Raw genomic sequence first — 25049 nt, 5'->3', positions numbered from 1 at the left:
ACTGTGAGTTTCGACAGTGTTGATTATCTGTTATGGAGGTGGTTAAAATAACTTCAATCAGTCCTTCTCCCTTCCAGACAAGGGGATTGATGCTTTAAGAACTGAGAGGTAGGGTGCTGGCACTTCCAGACTGTTGCTATTTTCAATCATATACCAGTAAATTCAGATTGTGCAATTAAAGTTGAGTAGGTGTTCTTGCCAAACAAACTTGTGTGCCAAAAGAGGGAAAAGAAAAAAGAAAATTGGACTTTTTGTGATAAGGAAAAGTGGACACTGGAGAGTGTGGGATAAGATTGCTTGATGCAACACTGTCTAACTTCCCTGCAAACAAATTGGAACAAATGCTCAATAAATAGAAAACTTTGTCTAACCTCCCCACAAACTTTATGCAAATTGAAATGAATGATCAATAGATAACATTATGAAACATGTATGGACCCAACCTTATGGACCCAGTTCAGTATAACACAATGTGAATGTAGATGTGGTCTTGATGTGGTTATTTGCACATCCATTCCTCAAACAGCACTGTTTCGTTATAAAGTGTATGTGGAAAAATGTTTCAGCACAAAGCTTTTCCCTGTGTTGGTAACTGCCTATATCCCCTCCCACCCATCTTTTTAAATAGCAGGGGAGGAGATTGTTAAGTGCTTTCATTGTTTGTGATGCTAATTTTTCAAGAGCAGTGAGGTGGTCAGGCGGAAGAAGGGAAAAACAACAAGATATAGAGACTTATAGAATATATGACTTCTATGAAGCAGGTGGTTCCATGATACCTTTTTAAAAGTCGAGTGTTACTTGTTAATAGTGCTATACTGAAAAGTCTTTCTGCACTTTCTATATTATTAGCCTATCTCTTATTTTCAAACTAATTAGTACCACTAGCCACATTTTATTTACCTCAGTTGGTAGCAGAAGGGGAGGAAGAAACCACTGTTGCCAGGATCAAACCTATTTCATGGCAATCATAGTGTGCCCTTTGGTCATGAGAGCAACCAACAACTTTAGCTAGAATTGGTGCCAATGCCTTTAGCTTATATGTGTTTCTAGCCTGAAGAGCTAAAGTAGGGATAGGAAATCTCACACCTGGACCCCAAATATGGCCTTTAAGGCTCTCTGTTTGGTGCCCAAGACTCTTGTTTGGCCATACCCCCTCTCAACTAATATCTGTAATATTATGTGGCCCTTTGAAGGTTCCCCACAAGGAAATTTGACCCTGAGGTCAGAAATGGTTCTCTACACCTGAGCTAAAGGATTTAATCAGAGGTGTGGTTCCTTTTGGTGGAAAGCTGTTGGGGACCGCAATCCAGTAGCAAGAGGGGCCAGAGCCACATACAGCCATACATCATAGCTGTCAATGTTTCCCTTTTTAAAAGGAAAATTCCCTTATTATGAATAGGATTCCTCACAAGAAAAGGGAAAAGTTGACAGCTATGCCATACATCCTCAATACAGACAGAGCTATTTCTCATGGAAACAGAGGCATGTATTTAATTCCTAGTAGCACCACTCAGATTTCACCTTCCATTTTCTCCAGAGACTTTTTAAACAAAGTTTATTTTAAAGACTTTCCAACACCCTTTATTTATCTTGACTGCATAAAAGGCAAAAATAACTCAATAATTCAAGAAGAAGAATGCAAATAATGCTAATGAGCAGCTGAGCTGTAAGCCCTGCCTTACAGCTATTCAGAGCTTCAAACTTCAAAATGCAATTGCCTCTTGAAAGTTACATACATGCAGTTACAACATTCAGGGGCAACTGTTTTTGTTTCTTGTTTTCATGTGCAAGAAACATGGATACCTCTGTGTTGGGAAATTCTTTTTCTGCTTTGAACTTCTTGCGATGGAAGGAGCTGCAATTGCCTAGTGAGAAAGAAAGACAAAGTGAAAGTTCTGATTCAACTTTTAAAGAAAACTGTTACGTGTTAGTTTGCCGTTTACCAGCAAATCCCGTATTTGTATTTCTGTTCAGAATTAATATAGACTTGGGAATGCCTTGGCTTATTAGTTCCATCATCCAATAAGAATCATCAGATGGAAATGTTCCTGAGTATAAGCATGTGCACTTTGGAAATGCTGACAAATAAATTAAGGAAAGAAAGTTGACCAGTGTTCACAAAAAGGATAATTCACAGTCTCACAGTGCTAGAACTTGGGGCTGTCCAATGAAGCTGGATTTTGGAAGATTCATGACAAATAAAAGGAAGAGCTGAGTGTTGGAGAGTCCTAAAGACAAACAGATTTATTGTTATATAAATTCCATGGACCAGAACTCACATCATCAGGTGCATGAACTGCTGTAGTCAGTTGACAGATATGTACAGTATATCTAGGGGTGGGTGGGTATGTATGGTCAGTCCAAGAATAAAAAACAATGCAAATAAATGTGTAGTTTGCAAATCCAAATTGTATTCAGTCATAGAAGATAGTACCAATATATTTAATGACATTTCCTACCTGCCCTTCAGCACAAGGTCCCAGGATAGATTACAACTCAGTAATAGAGTATTAAAATCAGTTTTTAAATTACATTAAAAACGTTTCAGAATAGAGCAGAAAAAATAGGATGGGTCCTAAAAGTGTATCTCAAGTGGCCCAAGGGAAAAAGGCACATATTCAACATATGCCAAAAACTATACATTCATGGTTCCAGACATAGCTCTCACACAGCTTATGGAACACCCTAAAGAGGAGCTATAGGGAAGAAGAAGGTCTTGCATATATTTGGGGCATAAGTCATTTAGGGCTTTAAACACCAAAGCGAGCATGTTGAATTGCACCCATAAACCAACTTGCAACCAGTGCAGCTGTTTTGAAACCTTTAAATGGAATACTAGCTAGTAAGGTGCTGCTGTGTTTTGGACCAGTGGAAGTTTCTGAGTTGTCTATATGGGAAAAGTCCCATATAGAGTGCATTGGAAATAATCCAGCCTCTATCAATTGGTAGAGATTTTAAACCCTGATTATTCAGGTTTAAATCTGTGTGCAGTCTAGATCTGGTCTGGGTTGACCCTGGGTCTGACTGGGGCTACTCAGAACCATTGGATTGAGCTGTGAATTGGGGGCCCAATTCACAGCTCAATCCAATGGTTATTTATGGCTAAACTGTTAGCTACTTTGAGTTTCCTAGTGGATAGAAAATTTTAAAATAAATATGAAGTTTATGGGCCAAGCCACTGTGAATATTATTCATGTCCTACACAGTAAGTGTTAGCTTCACAAAAAGTACCAAAACTGCTACAGCCTTCAGAAAAGGACAGATGTGTCAGCTGTCCAGGATAGCTGTGAATAAGAAATTAATAACATGGTTGGGCTTTGTAGCAGAATTTTCATGAGTGCTGAGAAAGTAGATTGTTTTGCTTAAGGACAGCAAGTTGCTTTTCTAAAGGTGTTACAGTTTATTCCAGAAAAATAAAAGCTTATTTACAATGCCACTATTGTCTTAAAAGCTTATTTACAATGCCACTATTTTGAGAACATAGAATAAAACTCCCTACAAAAGATATTATAAAGCATTTTATAGGGGTTGTGCGTAAGTGACAACAACCATTGCTACTTGCCCCTGAATGAATAAATACAAAGCTGAATTCAATTTGCTGTCATTTACAAACTGTTGAGCAGTGCTTTTGTAGTTTATGATGTCAGGAAAGCACTGGGGTGAATTACAGCCTTCTGTTTACTCAAGAGCTATTTGTTATACAATGTGTTAAAGACATGGTTTGCAAAAAAGAGAAACAATTAATGTAATGTTTCTCCCAGTGAGAAAAGTGGGGAAATAATGTGTTTCAGTTCAGTGTCTCTGCTCCTATTTCATACTACCTTGCGTTAAAAAAAAGGGGGGGGGGATATTGCATCTTTAAAATGATTTCCAAGGGCATTTTCAGTGCTCTGCAGGAAAGGTTCATAGAGTACATTGAGAAAGATGTTTTTGTTCCCCCCACCGTGGGTTTCTGTCCCAAGACTGCCAATTAAATTATCCCATAAATCCTCCATTATAGGTAGTAAAACCTAATTTTAGATTTCCTGCCCTCTACAGTGTCTTGCTTGATTGCTACCAGTTGGCTAGAAGTGTAACCTGTTAAGCAGACAATTGTAGAGAATTGCCTGTTCCTTTCTTTGCCACATGTGAAGGTTTATTAATTCTAGGGATTTGCTCATAGGTTTCACTGGCAAAGTTTACCAACGGGTCCCAAAAATGTTTTGTAGCTCCTCAGCTTGGGCATCTTGTTTTAACGGGGAATATATTTGCTGTAGAAACTTACATCGCAACACATCTCAGATATCACAGTGATAAAAATATTTTCCCCTTATACAGTTCTCATAACCAGCTGTAGTGAGTAAGCACATTTAAACCTTTTTCTAAATTGCTGGCTGCAAAACTAGGTCATAGAGTGTCCCACTAAATCTTCCTCTCCACTCCTACTTTTGCAGTTCCATCTAGTCATTCTCTTCTCCTCCCATCCACCCGTCTCCCTCTCACTCAGAGAGTGGCATGTATGTGAAGGTCATACAATTTATAAAATAATCTAGAATATACTTTAGAAAATAAAAAGAGAGAGAATGGAAGAAGAACCCTACAAGCAGGACACGAGCACAACATTCTGCCACACTATTCTGAGGCATATCATTTCCTTCCAATACAGAAGGTATTATACAGCCATTATGGCTAGTAGTCATTGATGGCCTTATTGTGCATGAATTTGTCTAAATTCCTTTAACAGCAATCCAGGTTAGTGGCTCTGTTGTGGAAGCAGCAGTGTTGCTGCTGGCAAGAAACGTGGGGTGAAGCAAAACGACTACCACTGTACTGATGCATTGCCCAGGCTGTCTTAGGGGTAGAAGAGTGCCTTATCCCATCAGCCTGATGAAGCCCATCAATGATTAGCTACGTATGTCTTTTAAGGATTTGAAGATGTGAAATGTTCCTATAGCCATAGAATGATAAAGAAGAGCTGTGATCCAAAGGGCCCTGCATGCTCTCTATGGTTTAGTTTTGCAGAAACCATCCCCATGGAATCCCCAAATTCTTCTCAGAGCATTTGAGAATTTTGAGGAATATCGTTTTGAATGGAGACTGCTACTGCAGTGTTGCATGGTATATCCCTTGCATCCCCGGTCACTCCCCAAACTGCTATTTTGTTAAATCCCAAAATGGCTTTTCTGAACACAGAGGAAGTTCAGAGTGTAGTTGGGGGTTCTGTGCAGGCAGCTTCTGAACAGGAAAAGCTGCTGGGGAAAAAAAAATCAGATGTGCAATTGAAACATGATCCATCTGGCCAAAGCATGCAGACCTATTCATAAGATAGGGTAGAAAGGTAGTTGTTTTTATTTTCTTCTGTAGAGACTATGATTACTTATTACCTACCACAAATCGCTTGGAAAACTTTTTTGTCACTTTGCGCATGTAAAAAACATTCATCACTACCACCTCTGGTGGTAGTGGTTGCTATGGACTGTTGAAATGACCCAAGAACTGCTGACAGCTTGGATCAATATTTTGAGAGCTGTGAATTCTTAAGCGCAGAATCCTGGCTGCCAGTTTTCTTGGCCGGCTTCTTGGAGCAGCTGTTTTAAGTGATACAAACAGCAAACTTGTATTATTCGGAGCTTTGGAGAACTTGTAGTTTTAAACAGACAGTGGAAATAAGTGGCCTTCAATAAAACAGCCAGAGTGAATTGTATTACCATTACTCACATGACTTTTGAATGATACTCAGAAGTTGCATCCAAGCTGAAGGTTAGTAAGCCCTAACCATGGTTAAAGCCGGAAGGGGATGTAGGAGATTCCCATTGGAATGAGAAGGAAGCACAAAGCCATGCAGCCTGCTCTTCATCCCTTAGCCTTGTTTAAGAGAATGGGAGTGTTATACCTGCACTGAGGTTAGGGGGTATTTATTGTGAGGGACCCAAGTAATTGAACATTTGGAGTTAAGTGAGAGGACCTGGATCTTTGGAGTGATGCACCAAAAGGAATAAGATGGTAGGTAAGGAATTTGCAAAGCTAAGCAGAGTCCAGTATGGTTTCAGATTGGATGGGGGACTGCGTGTTGAGATTCCTGCTTGGCAGGGAGTTGGACTAGATATACCTGCACTGAGTCTGTGGGATATGCTCATTTCTGGATCTGGATCTTTAAACAAGAGAACATACAACAATGTTTATATTTATTGTTTTATCTATTATCTCATTTATTGCATTGGAATTATTGTTTTAAGGTGAATGCTGTTGCAGCTCACCATGATGAAGGGTGGCTTATGGATATTTTAGACAAATTAAAATAAATGTTTGAAGGGGGTTGGGGAGGGAGGTATTTGTGAAGTGCCGTGGCCCTTCAGGAATAACTGTTGGAATCTCTACCCCCTGAATAAGAGGGATGAGTGAGGTAGACAGAAAACTGTGGAGATTTTTCCTTTTGTAGGTGCTCAGTCAGATCTTGCAAACTTTATGATTTTTTAAAAAAATAAATTTGTGAAAATATATGCACGTCTAGACACTTGTGTCCTTGGGTTGGGGCCAGGAATCTAGTTAAATAATGCGCTGATGTTTCCTCATAAGATTAAACAATTTTATGCCAGTTACCTTTAGTCATTTTCATTTTTCTTCCAATACTGTCGCTGCTGTGAATATAGGACTGCATGAAATCTGCTTAAATCTGATTCAGAGCACATGTTTACTATATAATAATCGAGTCTGCAATTGTTGCATGAGAAAACCGTCTCTAAGGTACTTTAAAAAGTGAAACGAGCTTATAATTTTTAGTGTTGCTGGTTCTCTGTTATTAATATATTAGTGAGATTTTCCCCTAAAGGCTCTTATGAGTCACAAGAGCTATTATTACTAAGTGTTGCATGCTCATTTATTTATGCAGTGCAATGGTACACTTAAGTATTTGCCATCTAGAAAGCATACATAAATAGTACATAAAGTTGATTTTCTGAGGTTCAGTCATAGCTGCCAACGTTTCCCTTTTTTTAAGGGAAACCCCCTTATTCCAAATAGGATTCCTCACAAGAAAAGGGAAAAGTTGACAGCTATGGGTTCAGTTCAATTTTCTACAGGATCTGATTCATAACATGCTAAAGTAGAATTGCAAAGTGGTGAAAGAGGGAGTAAACACTGCTTACTAAAACAAGCTGCACCTTCATAACCAAATTAAATGATAGAGGTTGATAGCAAGAATTAGCTGGCAAGTACCATCATAGTGGTATTAGCTGAAGAAACCTAAAGTTGAATATGCACTCATATGGGTCAGGAAAGTGTAGAAGAGAAGGATTTTAAGTTGCATTTTTCAATAGGAAAAAGTAAGCAAATTCAGTGGGATTTAAAAGTGCTTCATTTTGGCTTGTTTACATATTTTGGTGTTTATGTGCCCAAGTCTATTCAGTAAAATTACTGGCAAATGCAGACTGACTATCACATGAAAACTTCATTCTTTGGGGACAATTTCTGTTAGTGAACATTTTGAGCCCAACAAAGCTCTCCTTCCAACAGAAGCAATTGAAACTCAACTAAAAATGCTGGCACATATCACCAGCTAGTTGTCTGTTAAAAGCTGCTCATATTGTTTTTATTGTTGACAAAAGCAGAACTCACCATATGCTTATTGGTACAGTCTGCAATACATTAAAATAATATGTTTTGTTGAGTAGTGCTGTTTTATTTCTATTATCTTCATAAACTTTCCTCTTGGTATCCATAAAGTAATAATTTCTAAAATAGAATACAGTGGTACCTCAGGTTACAAACTTAATTTGTTCCGGAGGTCCGTTCTTAACCCAAAACCGTTCTTAACCTGAGGCGTGCTTTTCCTAATGGGGCCTCCTGCTGCCGGCACACCACCCGCACACGATTTCTCTTCCCATCCTGGGCGCAAAGTTCTCAGTCCAAGGTACTGCTTCCGGGTTAGCAGAGTTTGTAACCCGAAGTGTTTGTAACTGAAGTGTTTGTAACCTGAGGTACCACTGTAATAGAATAGTGCAGTTGGAAGGGACCACAGAGGTCATCTGGTCCTACTCCCTGCAATGCAGGAATTTTTTGCCCAGTGTGGCGCTTGAACCCATGACCACGATTAAGAGTCTCATGCTCTACCACCAGTAATTAGAGAGAACAAATTTTGTTGGCTTTCTTTGCTTTGCTAGTTGAGTGACATCTTTCATGCCTTTTTCTGAAAGTGGAGAATAGGATTATTATCGATTTTTCTGTGGACCTCCAGTGCTTTTAGATATCAGGAGTAGCTCCCCCTCCCCAATACTTATTTACTTTTGAGGACTGAAACAGAAAGGGACAACTGTTAAGGAGGATTTACCTAGAGTTTCGTGGCATAATATTACCTGACTTTAGGTCTGCCTCAAAGGTTCTGAAGACTGTGTTTGATTTTGGGGTGGTTTTCTTGGTAGGGTACAATTTCTATAAGAAAAATGTTACTATATATCTAATATATATTTTCTGTGTTTGCAATGGGAGATGTGCAGAGCAATGCAATATTTACATTACGCTAGAGAGAGATTGCCACTATGCTGGCAAATAGGCTCCTACATCCAATGTGTGATTGGCTTGGGACGGAAGGGGAAAACCATGGAAGTGGCCACCTGAGCTGGACCCACCTCACTGATCAACCCGCCCCACAAACTGTCCTGCATCAGCCAATGCCATGCAGGCCATAACCAACAGCGAGAGACTGGCAAATAAAGACCAAAAACCCCTCTTCTATCTCGAGAACTATAACACAAAATTGTGCCACAATATCTTCAACAGCGTGCACTTTGGAATGGTCTGATCTGCCATGTTGATTCAAAATAATGGGGAATATTAGTTAAATTACTTTTGTTCACACCTATAGTTCACCTTCCCAGCCCATGTTCATACAGAATGGATTGTGCCTGTGATTAAGGTCAAGCTATCACATAGCTAGGAAGCACATTTGTAGTTGTGCTCTGTATTATCACTGCTCATGGTGGAAAGGACTGTCCTATTGTTTCAACCTTTAACGGTAGTCTTAAGCTTGACATGCTACCATTGAGAACTTTGTGGATTATTATGAAAGTGCCATGGGTGGGACAATGGACCTTGTGTGTCACAACTGTATCACATATAGCAACTCTGAAGTCTGCTGTGGCATTGCTGTCAACAGTTGGTTCCAACTTGTGATACTGTCTGTGTTGCTATATATAACACCAGTCTGTAAACTCCATTTGGACTTCTAATTGTATACTTCTATTTTTATTCTGAAAGTGTTGATATTGTTATTATATGCTTGATATTACATTTTCAATTTTGTATGGATATAATATTGCCAATTTCATATATACATGTGTGTGTACATACATATATGTATAGTGAGACAGTTTCCAAGCATAGTGAAACTGCATACTCCACCTAGCATGGAAGAGTCCTGTGGACCAGCTGCTGCAGATACATTGAACATCAGAATCAGATGCTCATCTGGTCGCCATTGAATTTAATGGCTGTAAATGGTGATGAACATCCCTATCCAGTATCATTAGCTCCACACAGCAAAGCATGGCTGGAGGAGTTGGATTGGTGCCAATGAAATGTAATCAGAAATTCTTTGAAACTTGGAACTCTTAGGATATCCATTAGTCTCTATTATCATGACACTTAAGAACTTGTAGAGTGACCTTTACTTTGCTTCAAAGCCAAAGCCTCACAACAGAGCAGATGGAAACTGTAGCCTTACTTAAATCAAACTGAAAACTGAGTCTCTACTAGCGTGATCCTGGTCATGAGCGCCCCTAAATTCAGTAGGGTTTACTCCATAGTAAGGACATGTAAGATTGCAGCAGAATACATTTATTAGCTGGAACCAGAGGAAAACACACTATATGAGTGAATCTCCTATGCAATTGGCAATCTGAATATAATGCCGTGCGGGGAGTAATCAATTATGCATCATTTGTGGACTAAAAACACAAACACGCTAATCATATTTGCTGAATTGATTTTCGTTCTGGATATGGGATGAACAAGTGAACTTGAGCTATTTCCGCTTCCACTTCTAGGACATCCCTAGCCATTTAATATCTGCTCTGATGTAGACATTTCCTAGGCAGGGAACTTCCCCTGCTGTGTTGTCTTAGATAGTGAGCACCCTTTCAAAGGACAAAGGAATTGACGAGCTGCATTTATACTTATGAAAATAATTAGCTTCAAGGTCTTAGTTTTTACACGTCAAAAAGGAGAGAGATTCTATTCTTCATATATGAAACTGGTTTAATCTCCTGGCAAGTGGAAATGATGTGAGGCCAAAATTATGCATTTGATCACTGTGAAGTATTTATAGATATTATTAAGATGTACTGTACTTGAGGCAAAATGAAAACACACAGTAAAGTCCAGAAATCACAGCATTATTTATTGAGGATGACATGTTTTTCCAGCAGACATGGTTTAGGTGTGGACATAACATATTTTTATTTCTGCAATATATACTAGCATTTTATTAATTTTTAAATGGCAATGGGCAAAAACAGCCTTTTTTATATACCTCCTCCCATAATTTTTGTAATAAAATGAACACTTATTGAAAATATCTTTCCTTTTAAAATATTTGATGTTTGCACAGCTGTTATTTTTTCCCTTTTAAACTTCATTTTAAATGCAGGTGCCAACATCAAAAAATCCAAATAGAAATAAGGAGTTTATGCCAAAGAATAACATGGATAGAAAGCATGAAGTATTATAAATAAAAGGATTCCAAGAATGTCAGCATTTCTAATGCAGTTTCCTTCAAATATTATATGGGTTCTTCACAATGACACAAGTTTCAAAATAAAACTTTTATTGCTCAAATTGTTGCTATTTTGGTGGCTCAGAGAAGTATATATACGTATATATTTCCCCAGCCACTCTGGGTGGCTTACAGACACAAACCATTACGTCTTTGCTCCAATAGTGACCCATTTCTGTAAACTGATAAAATAGCTTTAAGATAGGAGTTCGAAAGGTTGTGAGTTAGAACTAGGAAAGTGATTCCTTCCCCACAATAGATCCTGAGCTTCTGAGTCCAATCATAACCAACAATCTGAAGTATGTTACTAAATAACAGAGAAGTAAATAACAGCATTGCTACATACAGTTACCTTGATCCCGAGACAGCAAGCCGCACAGACTGACTGCTGTGCAGGACAGACAGAGAGAAGGGAAACTGCAGTCATCTTTACAAAACATCACAGTACACTATTTGGAACTCTATAGGATTCTAAGTAGCTGCAAGGCACACAGCCAAGTTTGGGCCAAGTATTAGTAGGCATTTGTTTGAACCAGAGTTCTGTGTTCATTTTGCTTCATAGATGTTGACTAGCTGTAAGTAGGGATGGGGGAGAAATATCATTCAGTTCACAATTTCAGCTGAATTTGTTGAATTCACACTTTCTGGGACAATATGAGAACCGAAACACAGGCATCCTTTGAAAGTCACACTTACCTGAATTTTGTGATGTAGTTTTCCAACTGAACAGTGCTTACAAAAATGCATGCATTAGGAGAAAGTGTGCATAAAATGGATCTATTCATGAGAATTACATACAATATTGCATTATATTAGGGGGCATCATTTGCAAAAATGTGTGTGCTAATCAAAACAGAGTACAGCAATGTGTTTATTAGGAGAAATTTGCAGTAAAATGCTGTTGGATTTTGATGAGGCTTAAAAATAGCAACCTCAGATTGCTGCAGAAATGTGAAGAACTGCATTTAAGAGTGGCAAAATAAGACACTGAAATTGAGTGAGGCTTGGAGGGTGGTGACAAGAAAGAGGCCTTTTTGGTTGTGGCTCTCCAATTATGGAATGCTGCTCCCAATGAGGCCTGACTGGGGCTGATCTTATTTTTTCATTGCCAGATTAAAAGCTATCTCTATTCCCAGACACTTGGTGTTGTGTGACAGGCCAAATACATTAGCTTTTGGCTTGTAATTGTGAATTGGTATTATGCAAAATATGCTTTTATCCTGGTTTTATTACAGTGGTGTCCTTTAAGTATTTATGATGTTGTTTTATTTTGTTTAAATTGTTGTTATGATTTTGCTTTAATTTGTTTTGTCTCTTTTTTAAAAAAAATTGTAAGTCACTGTGGGACTAATTTTGTGTGAGGCATCTTCTAAATTAAATAATAAAGGGGATGCATTTTATTGATCCCAGTAGAATTTATTTCTAAATAAATGGGCCAAGAATAGAAAAAGTACACAACTGAACAGAAATACAGTGCCCATTGGGTACAGCTTTAATTTGATCCAGCCTCTCTCTCTCTCTCTCTGGTGTGTGTGGTTGTGTGTGTATTCCCATGGGCTGTGTGGTTTCCCACTAGGAATGCACAAAATTCTTTAACCTCCATTTGGTATCACATTCATGTATATGTGTATCCTGTAACAGGATAAGCATCAGAGATTAATCATTGGTGAAGATTTTAGTACAGTATTGAGAGAGACATTTAACTCCTAAAATATGGAAAGCGGTCATTACAGTTAAATGTGTCAGATGTGACTCAAAGGTCTCCTTTCCTTTCCTCATTCTTTTAATTTCATTTTAACTACATTTGCAAGTGGTCAGGATTGAAGATATACACTTTGGGGATACTGAGCTTCTTAATGCTATTTTGGGAGATCCAGGAATAGCTGCACTGCATTTCATATGGATGCATAATCCAAGTTATATAGCTTTGAATAAGAATGTGGTCTTGGGGTGGGGGGAAGATAGATGAAAGGGTCTAATAATAACCTTTTACAGGTTGTTGCCTAAAGTTCCTACTGTAAGAGAATTGACTTTAGTATCATTTCCTCTCTTAAGATGTGAGGGTTAGAATATAAATAAAGCAATAGATTTATCTAACTTGTAGTGTGGAAATTTGACTTCTACGCACACATCCACATTCTGAACAGGGATTTACAGAGCATCTGCTACACAGATGTAGTCATTCAGTGAATCTCTAGGAGCACGGCAAGGTTGCGTAGCTGTATTCATTCACATACATAAATGAGAATACTACTGAGTAGCAATTCTCTATTACCTACCTGAAGAGTGTACTAACGATTTTTGAAGGAGCAAGGATTATCACTATTCACAGATATTGTAAAATGCTTTACTCTATCCTTTTCAGATGATTCAGTATTTAGTTCACTGTTTATGTAGGTAGCCCCAAGAGGTTCAGTATGTCCCAAGACAATGTCTAGATGCAGACATGGTCTAGATGAGGGCTAATAAACATTGAGTTAATCCAACAAGATGGAGACCCCAGGGATGGATGGTGCCCAAGTCTGAAGAATGGGTTGTGTACCAACTCTGGATGAGATTGCGCTCCATCTGAAGGAGCAGGTACATAGTTTGGGGGTGCTCCTAGATGCATGGCTGTCACTAGAGGCCCAGGTGACTTCAGTGATGAAGAGAGCATTTCCTAATAAGGCAATTTATCAACTTGCATGTTTGGGCCATCTGAATCTTACTCCCACCCCTCCATCCAGTTAGCGTGAGAAATAGGCTTCTGTGTATGTGCATCCTCTTCTGAACGAATGACAAGCATGGCACAGATCAGGTAGCTAGTACCTTTACCATCAACAGTAGAAGATTATGGATCACGACTCATGGTTCAGTTGGTAGAGCATGAGACTCTTGATCTCAGGGTCATGGGTTCGAGCCTCACATTGGGCAAGAGATGCCTGTAGTGCAGGAGATTGGACTAGGGATCCCTTCCAACTGTACAATTCTATGATTCTAAAAATAGAGGAACTACTATTCCACAACCTAAAAAGTGACAGGTGCCCCATCACCTTTCTACCAGAAGTCCCACCCCTTTTCTTACTAGTCCCACCTTTTGATATAAATAATATATCACTTGATAGAGGTAGCTGAAGCCCATGCCCATCCCTCTTAAAACAAGGGACTAGTATTGCTCATTTAGTACAGTGGTAGCTCAGATCACGTACGCTTCAGGTTACATAAGCTTCATGTTACAGACTCCACTAACCCAGAAATAGTACCTCGGGTTAAGAACTTTGCTTCAGGATGAGAACAGAAATCGTCCAGCGGCGGTGCAGCAGCAGCAGGAGGCCCCATTAGCTAAAGTGGTGCTTCAGGTTAAGAACAGACCTCCGGGACGACTTAAGTACGTAACCAAAGGTATCACTGTACTTGCATGTCTATTTGCAGGCCCAGGTGTGCTTTAAAGGATGGGAACAAAACTGTACATTTGTTCTCCAAGCTGAATTGTCAGAAACTTTTCATGCTAATAATAGCTGAATTGTATATGAATGCTTTCAGTTATGTTAACCCCCACTGTAGTCTGAAATACTATCAGCCAGATTTGCCATGTCACCTGCTATTTGTGAGAGTTAGACCTAGGTCATTTCCTTTACGTGGAACAGATCTTTATATTCCTGGCAGGCAGGAACAAGGATCCACTTAGTGATACATACATTATGGCTGTCTTCTCTCTAGTTTTATTATTATTATTATTATTTCTGATTAAACATGCATAGGATTGTGCTGATAGTTTGCCCCTTCAAGCTCTTAACATGGTTGAAAAGATCTGATTGCTAATAGTAGGACAGCTTGTTTGAGGAAGACTGGAATTTAGGCCTACAAATTTCTCTGTGGCTGTTAGAAAAGTGTTAGAAAACTTTGAGTCTAATGTGATTCCATCTTAACCTCCTAAAGGCTCAGATCTTTGCTTGCATATTCTGGCTGCAGGTCTCACAGATCTTTTTAAAAAATAAAAATTAGCCAGTTAAATTAAACTCTTTCTTTTGAGTCTAAGAAAATGTCCCAGCACTAGTTCCTGGATCATCATTATCTTTTTTATTTTTTCTAGAAGCAAAATATGACCATGCAGATTATCTGTAAAAAAACACACCCAGTTTTGTTTTGATAGCACCTCTGCTTAAGGAAGGTCTGGAAGGAAAGATTTTTCATCTCCTTCTCCACCATGCAGACCCCCATGACCTCTGAAAAGCTACACTGGGGTGGGGGTTGGAGGGACCCTATGTGAACTATATGGGATTAGGCATGGTGATGGGTTGGTGGAAGGAGGGTGGGAACACTTCTTCCATGAGCTTACTTAATGTATTCAAGGATTCAAGCCCAATTTTGAGTAATTACGCCTTCCTCTTAGGATCCTAGTCACCCAGACCTGGAAAGAAGACCTCAAGATGATTTCCTCCTACAGTTCTCTGTCTCCACTGAAGACACACAGAAACTGGGCCCAGTCCAAACCCAGTCCTAAGAGCTCCATCTCAGAGATGCCTTCCCTGGCCCCCCAATAACTGTATCCTGAGCCATTCATTGATCCCTGATTCTCTCCATTGCTGTCTGGGTCTCAGGAACAAAAGCACAAGTGGACCGGATTTCACAGGATGAACGTGCTATAAACAGGGTTTATGTTGGGAGGACAGGTCTTCTCAGGAGGAGGAGATGAGACATATGTAAGCAATAACCCAACTGGAGGTAGTATACCCAACTGACAACCAGGCAGCAACACAGCTCATAACCAGGCAGAGGCTGTGACTATAGAAGTATCCCAGTCTACTCTGATCTTTGCAGGACCAACAGTTCCCTTCCCTGATTGATGTGAAAGCTCTGACTTAATTGTTGACTCTGGCTTCTAGTCTCCATATTCCATCTCACATTGTCCAGGCAGGCCCACTGACCCTCCAGAGGAGCTTTTTGGAGAATCAGGTACTTGCATTGGGAAGGAAGGGGTGATATGTTTTCCTTTGGTGAACTTCCTTAACTCACCTTAGGATGCAAACCAGTGTGCTGTTCAGAGGTACCACTGTTGCTCCACCTGAAAATGGTTTCAGTTGTTCCCTTTGTAGCAATTTCAAACCTGTTTGCAGAAGTTTCCAGTAACTTCCGCTTTCCCTCTCATGCAGGCTCTGAAGATCTCTGTCAACTTGAGGAAAGAGATTTTCAGCAGCTTGCGGCACCAACTGTCACTTCCAATAGCTTCTCTATTGATTTTCTTTTAGTGTTCACTGGTTAACATAGCAACCACTGTTACTCATCCAGCTGCCTCCCTCTCACAGGGGTGGGCATGCTCAATTGTGTCTGAAGCCAGGGCTGATGTCATAGTACTGGCAAAACTTGAGGTTTTTCAGAATATTTTCCTCCTAGTGGGCACCTTCTGCCCCAACCCTTTTTTCTTTTTGTTTTTGGTTGCGTATGATGAGAGAACAGAAAGTGTAGATAGGTAGACCATGAAATAAGCACTCATTTTTAGGCTCACATGCTTATTGTGTTTGAGACATATACTATTTCATGTGAAGTACCCTTGCTTAGGTTTGCATAATATGCCAATTTATGACAAATTAGTCCAATTACAACCACAAATTATGTATTTTATGACTGCGAAGTTAAGAAAGCCAATAATAATCTGGCCCAGGGAATTTCTGGCATACTATCAAGAGCACATATAATATATCTGAGCTCCTGGGGGGTTGTGTAATGGCAAAGTCTGAGTCAGATGAGTACCAGTTTCAGTGGGACTCTGGGTGCAGACCATCAGTTGTGTTGTTTCATGTGTTTCATTCATTCTAGAAGGACTTATCTGAGGCTCTCTAATGTGTGGGGGGAGATGTCTAATCCTCTCCGTACACACCATTTTTTCAGCCACCCACTCCTTACCTTATACAAAGGTGGCAATTAACCCTTTTGATGGAAAGACAAGCATGGTAAATGGACCTGCCCATTCACCATAGCAGGGCTTTAGCAGCTTTGCAGAGCAGGTTTCAGTCAGGAAAATAATGTGGGTAGAAAAGGTAAAACAGCCCTCTTCTCCTATTGCGACAGCATCATTGTTTTGGTCCTGTTTGATCCCTGCGTATGTACGCTTTTCAGGGTTTTCCTCTTCATTTTGAATAGGTTGAGAGGTCTAGCCATTATCTCCGAGGTTCTGTGTAGTTTGGCCATGTGATTCTAATATTTGATCCTACTGGTTGTTGTCATAGCAGCTTACAGGAGCAGGCTATTAGAGCAATCATATAAACATATTGTTAAACACTACCTCAGTCTCCGAGTGGTGAGATATTCCAGGGGTTGCAGGTGCTCACCCAGGGTTTGGTTTCTCAGAATGAGAGACAGTGGAGACTGTGGTGTCTTTATGGTATGTGGTTTATTTACACATATACAACCTGAGTCTACGATGGAGGGGCTCACAGCATTAACAACCCAAGGAGGTCTTGCTTCTCCCACAGCCACAGTCTTGGATTCAAGCAAAGATCAGGCATGGCTCTGTCTCTCTGGCTGCTTCCCAGCCTGCTTCCTCCTGCTTCTACTTATAGCTCAAACACCTCAACTCTTGCCTTTGTTCTTTCGAACTAACTAACTGTCAGTTGAGGGAGTGGGGTTACCACCCATTTGGCTTCTGCCATAGAACCATTTCCTTTGTTAACTTACAGCCTGTACTTAGGGGTCATTACCAAGAAACTTTTCTAGCTATGCCAGCAATTGAACCTTTGTTGGATCCAGGAATTAGAAGGGACTCAGTCATACAGCTTACCCCACCGAAACTATTAAAACTCATCAAATACATGTTTCCCAGGTGACCTAGGCTCAGCAACTTTCATTAGGCTAAGACAGGTTTGTAGGGACATGTTTATTTATAGTAATAAAGGTAGGAATGAATTTCTTATGAACTGAGTTGATTTTTTAAAAAAAAGATATTTAGAAAATTAATTATATGTACCTAATAATAGTGTGCATTATTCATCTGTGGCAATATTTGCACATAATGTGATGACAAAAATAAGCAATTGTTCATTATTAGGATTTTCTTTGTCACATCGTCACATTTTTTCCAGTGGCTATAAAAATGTTCCACACAACCAAGAAAGTGAATTAAAACCACACAGAAGTGTGCCTAGCTCCTCTTTCAATAGCTTTTTGGCATCATCTGTCAAGTCTGGCATTTTCCAATTCATAAACTCTAATATTTTAATGTATGACATTTAAAGAGCTAAAAATAATCACTCTGCAAGAAAAGAACAATGGATAATGTTGTTTAAATCCAGAAAAGATTTTGCAGTTAAAAAATAAATTTGGCTAATTTGTGAAGCAATCAATCATTAGAAAAGCAAGATCACATTTTATGTGTGAAATTTTATATACCCAAAGAAGTCACACCAGTGGTCATATAAGCAGGATTTTTGCCTGCACAGTGAATGATTGTCTAGGTCTTAAAAACTGTGCTTCCTTTATTCTTTGGGATTAGGTTTGGGTCTCCTAAGTAAAAGAGAGTTCTCCAAAGATAGAATCATAGAATCATAGAACTGTAGAGTTGGAAGGGACCCCCAAGGATCATCTAGTCCAACTCCCTGCAACACAGGAATATGCAGCTGGTCCATAAGACTTTGTCACAATAAAGTGCTTTGTTTATTATTTTATTTAGAATGTTTACAAACAGGACAATTAGAAAAATCTCAATGCAGTATATAGGAAATAAAAAAATACAATACATGATACAGTAAAATAGGTCCAACAGGATACTCAAGTGTCAGTGGCAACCATAGCCAAAATGTAAACAACAAAAAGGTTTAAGCAGGCCGAAAACAGTGAAAATACAAAAATGCTTACCAAGTTTAGGTAATAGTCCATAGAATAGGACCCATGGCAGTAAAAGCTGTGCTCCAACTAGCCACCAAATGAATCTGTGGAACACATGGCACCACCAGGAAGGTCTCATCTGACAATCCCAGTAATTGAATCCATCTATGGGGAGAAGGCAATCTCTTATGGGTCTTGGTACCAAGTTTTTTGTAAAGGTAAAGGTAAAGGGACCCCTGACCATTAGGTCCAGTCATGGCTGAATCTGGGGCTGCGGCGCTCATCTCGCTTTATTGGGCAAGGGAGCCGGCGTACAGCTTCCGGGTCATGTGGCCAACATGACTAAGCCACTTCTGGCGAACCAGAGCAGCGCACGGAAACGCCGTTTACCTTCCCGCCGGAGCGGTACCTATTTATCTACTTGCACTTTGATGTGCTTTCGAATTGCTAGGTTGGCAGGAGCTGGGACTGAGCAACGGGAGCTCACCCCATCGCAGGGATTCGAACCGCTGACCTTCTGATCGGCAAGCCTTAGGCTCTGTAGTTTAACCCACAGCGCCACCTGTGTCTCTCACCAAGTTGTTTAGGGCTTTGTAAATTAGTAAAAAAAAACCTTCAACTTTCCCAGGTAGCATATTGGCAGTCAGTGCCATTCTTTTAATAAGTCATTACCTGCCAGTCTTTCTGTTGTTTGCTCTGCACCAGCTTCAGCTTCTAGATCGATATTAAAGACACCCCTCCATTGTCTCTCGACCTTAAGGACATGGACTATGTATGCAGAGACAGCAACAATATATCATTCCCCATAGCACCAGCTGATTGCCCTCCCACTAAGCTCAGACATCTTAGCTTCTGATACTGTACAATTCATCCCTGGCTGCCCCCCTGAACACCTTCCAGGCCCCGCCCACCCCTTACAGGTCCTGCTTGCACCCTTCTTGAGTGTTTTCCTGGACAGAAAGGTGTTCTTCAACACTGACAATGCTTCCTATTTGCTTGGAAGATAGAATGGATGGGTGGTTATGCATAGAAACTTGTTGTTAATTAAATGTATGTCCCACTCCAGCTTCCAAAGGATCCCATATGTGCATTTTTATGTACACTTTAATCTAGTATATACATTTTTCTATCCATTACTTGGCTGAAGAACTGCACTGCAAAAGAGGAGTGAATTTCAAAAGATGGCTGTGCTTCAGTTCACTTTTAGAAAGTGCAAATTAGGTTGATTCACCTTTAAATGAACTGAATTTAATTTCTCCTCCATCCCCAGCTGTCATTGGCCTGCATCTCGCCCATGTGTTTCCTTGGTAAAAGAAGAACATGATGTACCTCCAATGATGTACCTCATTGCTAGAGGGTAGGATACTGAATACTGTACAGTGACATCATTTCACACTGGGGAATGCTTGAGGGAGGTTTTGGTTTCTTGAACCCCTTAACCATACACCTGTGATTTTTACAGCATTTTGGATCCTCCTGAATGTGTTTTTTCTGCCAATGAGTGAATGAATTATTGTATTATTCTTTGGAAGAAGATAATTGTTTCTCATTTATAAAGTGCTTAGCACAATATTTAGAGAGCTGACATTTGGGTGTTGGTGGAAATACCTATTTCTCATTATTCTATTATCTCCTAGTACCCCTGCTTCACACATTACAGCACAGATAAGCTGAATCTGGTTAGTTGTCAAGGCATGACTACAGACAATTTATGAATTGTCTTGAGTTAGATCAATGGATAAATTAAAAAGAAAAGAATAAGCGAGCAGCTTCAGAATTCTGTAAATGGCATGCCAATGTAATTGATATAATCAATATTGATTTTAATAATTCTATGTATGTAGAGCAGTTGGGTAATAAATGGTCTTATATTTCTCTACAAAGTATATTTTTAAAAAATCTTGTACTGACATGATTCTATCTTCTTGGCTCTACAGTTGCCTTGGGGTCTGACCTTCTGGTACATACGCTGGCTGTTAAAGGACATGATTCAAACTGTCCCAGATCCAGTAGCTCATATCAAGGTAAATTTCATGTTTGCTTTCAGGTCTCTTGACAGCTGATTATGCATTAGCTAAATGTCTATCCAAAAGTGGCTATGGCAAGAGACCAGTGAAAGGGGATTGGGGAGATACTACACAGCTTCTGCTCCTCCTCCTGCTTACCACTAGAGCTCTTTCTATATCTAATTTGTTCGGGGAGCCAGCTAGGACCTTCTGTCTTAGAACTTGCCACCAACTGTGTCAGGGAGAGATCAAAGAAGGCCAAGTGGCTCTCTATGCTACATAAAAGTGTCTAATTTTCTCAAGTCGCTCATGGTGGCCTTGGCATTCTTTGAGTTTGATGCAGGTGGGAAAATACAATGAGATGAGAAGTTGAGGCAGCTCTGGACCTGCTATGCATATATTTATTTCCCTTCAATAGTGATGGAGCTTCCCAACAACTGCAGCTTATTTGGATGGTGGTGGGATGGGGAAGGGTGGCTGCAAAATTAGAGGTGCACAGATGCACCACTGGGGTGCATCTAGTGCTCCTGTTGAAGAATCCATGCAGCCCCAATCTTGCCACTCCTGCAATCCTGCAGTCTTGCAATCCATGCAGCCTTGCCCCACCACAGTGTGGTCCAGGTAGTCTACAGCCATGCTAGTGTCCGGAGGGCATTTCTCTCCCACCACACACCAGCCATTCTCCAGCCCTTCCATCATGCTGGCTTGTAACAAAGAGACAAAAGGGGGGAATGAGCTTTTGTTAAAAAACAACAACCAAAAACCAAAAACATCCCAAAACAAACAGGCATGCAACACAACTGACATGGTTTTATCTTCCAAAGCTGTCCCTTAACAAGTGTTTTGAACTATTAAGTCTTTTTTTCCAGAAAGTGTGGAAGTTCCAGAAGTTCCAGAAGTTTAGATAGGGTATCAGTTAAGTAAACCTCACAGAAAACTCCTGTCTGTGCTTTAGTTTGATAATATTCAAATTGCTAATCCCTATAGATTGAATACAATATTTGCAAGCCATTTCACCGCCTACTAGCGTCACTGATTGAATTTGCATATTTGAGTGAGAATTAGAAGATATTCAAGATGTAGGTCAGGCCAGGCTGCAATTGAAAAAGAAAAATCACTGAGCATTCCTGCCACAAACACCAGTAGGGTTTGTATTTCAGGCAACTTACTTGATCTCAGGCAAATGGTTGGGAGCCATGAACAATAGGAATTTTCTTAAGGGTGGGTATGCACTACATTTTATTGCAGGGCCTGCTTTTGCATTTCCTAATAAAACATGATTCCATTGTCATTTTGCTGCACATTCCTGCATTGTGTCTTCCTTGTATAACAAGGCACAGCCTGTAAAGTTACAGATACCACTAGAGAAATATTGTGAAAATGTAATAGTGTGATTGAAGCCCATCAGTACAGATTGAATTGAATTTCCTCTCCCTTCTTTGTATTCTTTTGATACTGTAGTGCTGAATGTTTGAATGAGTGCATAGCCCTGGTAGGTCTAAACACAATGACTTCTCCTATAAAGGAGATGTCACTTTAAAGTGGAAATCTCTGTGCTTTTATGTAACATGCATTTTAAAAAACGAGTACTTCCACATGTTTATAAAACACCGAGCATGCTAGATCCTATTCACTTACTTGGAGCTTGTATCACTACAGCTTTTTGAATGAGGATTGAGTTGCTTGTACTGAATCAAGATGTTCATTTTAACAGGGTTTGATTTTGCTAGTAAAGTATGGGATCAAACACAAAGGCAGTTTAATGGAAGAACTGTATGCCTGTTAGAAAAGGAAAGGCTTTGCCATTAGCGTATCTATTTTTCCTTTGAACTTCATTCTTAAAAAGGTAACCAAACCAGAAAATTTCCTAAACTTTTCATAATGAGAAAGAAGACTATAAATGTTTTTGGAAAGGTCAGAACTTGCCTTATTCCTTTTGCAAGTGCAATTCTAATTGCAGTTTATGTTGGCTTTCATGTGACTATTTTGTTCTACTGTTCATTAAAAACAAGAAACAAGTAGTGGTAACTATAGAAACACGTTGTAATTCAATGTGATGTTGTTCATTTGTAAAAGAAGGCAAGTTGTACCAAGTTCTATTTTCAGTGATTTGGTGTGGAAAATACTTTTTTTGATGGTACTTTTGGAGAGAAGCAATGCTCAGCATATAGCTTGTCTCTATCATTTGACTCTTCCTTTAGCTTTCTGTGTAAAGGAGGTTTGGTTTGGTTTGGTTGATAATGCTATTGATTAACCACTCTAGTTATCCTAGGTGCACATGGAAATTTCAGATTTCATTGATCTGAACAGGGCTTACATCTAAGTGAATATGTTCAGAACTGTGCTGTTGGATGAGCCTGGTTCTCAGCAGGTAAAATGGATCATTGTACTGGCAGTTTAAGAAATAGAACTGTCCCATGACTTGCTGTGAAGACAAGTCATGGAATACAGAGTGCTTTGCTGCTTTGAGTCCAAAAGGATTCCATTTGGTTTGTGGGTAATAAGACAAGGGGAGATGGAGAACATTCATTCTGCCAGGTTCTGATATTTAGCTTTAATGAACAATTCTCAAGAATTGTGTTTGAGGGACTGGGGTAATGAAGATATATATTACCTTAGGTTGTAATCAGCTTCATTTACTCAAAGTTAAATTAATGGACCAAGTTATATTTATTAAGTTCAATGGATTTGAACTCTGAATAAAACTTATTCAAATGTTATCTCCTGTAATTAACTGTGTATATGGGTTTTCTACCAAATTATGGACTCCTGGAATATCTCAGAGGCTAGCTACTTCTGTGATAGGAAAACCCAGCAATATGCAATTTTTCAAGTCACAGAAATTGCTGGTGCAAACCTTTTTTTATCTATCCCCTTTAGATGTTAGCTTGAATCACACAGGGGGGGGGGGGAGAGGGAGAGGGGGAGAGATTTGAGCAACTACAAGAGCCATTATATTGTTGAACATTGAACATATGAGAAGTTACTGTATTTTGTTACCAGCGAGCCCTTAAAAAATATTTAATTTGTTTTGAATTCTGACCCAGATGCTCAGTAGTACTACTGTTACTACTACTAGTAGTAGTAGTAGTAGTAGTAGTAGTAATTTCTTATAACATGACAAGTTGAAGGCTTTAACAGATTTGGTAGGTTAGATTGCTAAATAATAGTATGGTTGCAGGACTGGCCCAGGATGTTTTGCCTCTTGAGGCAAAAAAGAAAACGGTGCCCCCCCTTCCTCCTCCTCTGCAGCCCCCTGCCACCTCCTCTTCTGCCTCCTTCCATTGCTGACACCATCTCCCCTCCAAACTCCCCTCCCCTCCCCTGAAGGAGGTGGGGGAATAAAAGGAGGCTTGAGAGACGCGGGTGTCAGAGGAGGCAGTGGCAGCTGCAGCAGTGGCAGTGAGTGGCATGCTTCTTGGAGGCCAGAGCTGCCACTTGAGGCAACTGTCTCACCTGAGCTCATGGGTAGGCCAGCCCTGCTCGGTTGAGTGATTTATTTAGTTATAAACCATTTATATTTTGTGTTGTCAGTTTTGTATATGTATAGTACAGAAGCACAATATTTATTGCTGAGAATGAACACTGGAATATTGATTTTTGGACCCTTTTGAAACAGCAGAAATGGCAGCCTGGTCATCATTTTGTTTCTGACCATCCTGCCTCTGACCCCCATGTCATTCTGGGCCATTGGGAGGGGGAAATGGTGTCCACTAGAAAAATATTGAGAGAAAATTAAGCAAAGTGGCTTTTTTCTTGCAGGATGATAAAAAGAAAAAATCTCAGGTTTCATCACAAGAATGCCTTACAAGAAATTTCACCTCAGCTCTACTTCATTTATCTTTGATTTATTTAAAAGTCACACTTTTTTTACTGTTATTTAAGTTAATTATGGGCCTATTTTCTCTCCAAGATAAAATCAGTTATGGATCACCATATGGCAAACTGACTTTCTTTATATGACAACTTGTGTAGCATATGTTTTATTTTTTATTTGCTATCTTTTTTGCTTTTATGAGTAGCAGAATAAAAAAGTTTGCAGTATCTAACCCTATACATTGAGTTCATTGGCACTTACTCCCAGGTCTAGATATCCATATTTTTAAGTTACATAAAATGTGCTCAAACTTGACTGATACTGACATGGTTAATTCTGAATACTTATGGAAATAAGAAACATGGGGGGAAATCAGGGTTGCTCATAAATGTGCAGAAATTGTTATGCAATCAAATTTTTCATCATAGCAAACAAGTTAAAATGTGTGGCGTTCACATTTATTTTGCTTTTAAATTTCTTTTGGTTCTGTGGATTGATAGCATTTTTAGTGAAATTATAAGAAGGAAATTCTTGAATGCCATTCTGTCTTCTCTCTGTGTGTCAATTAAGAGAGAAAAAACCAGCACAAAACTCATTGGTTTTTATTTAAGAAGAAGAAGTGAGAAAGAACCTTTTCTTTGTTTTATAAGTCAGGATTTCTGAACAAATCCAAAAATCA

At 39.5% G+C, this 25049-nt stretch overlaps 1 protein-coding gene across 4 annotated transcripts in view; it reads left to right on the top strand.

The window, feature by feature from the left end:
* ERG (ETS transcription factor ERG) overlaps positions 1 to 25049 on the top strand; it is a 111813-nt gene that overhangs the window by 16314 nt on the left and 70450 nt on the right. For all 4 annotated transcript variants that reach the window (XM_082220629.1, XM_082220632.1, XM_082220630.1 and 1 more), the window contains exon 2: positions 20485 to 20571. In XM_082220629.1, the coding sequence (XP_082076755.1) occupies positions 20533 to 20571 (39 nt within the window). In that variant the 5' untranslated portion in view covers positions 20485 to 20532. The remainder of the gene's footprint in view (positions 1 to 20484; positions 20572 to 25049) is intronic.

The sequence above is a fragment of the Podarcis vaucheri genome, assembly GCF_965113315.1.
Source record: "Podarcis vaucheri genome assembly, chromosome: 4".
NCBI lineage: Eukaryota > Metazoa > Chordata > Lepidosauria > Squamata > Lacertidae > Podarcis > Podarcis vaucheri.
The sequence above is the reverse complement of the archived record's forward strand: the minus strand, read 5'-3'. Positions and strand labels throughout refer to the sequence as shown.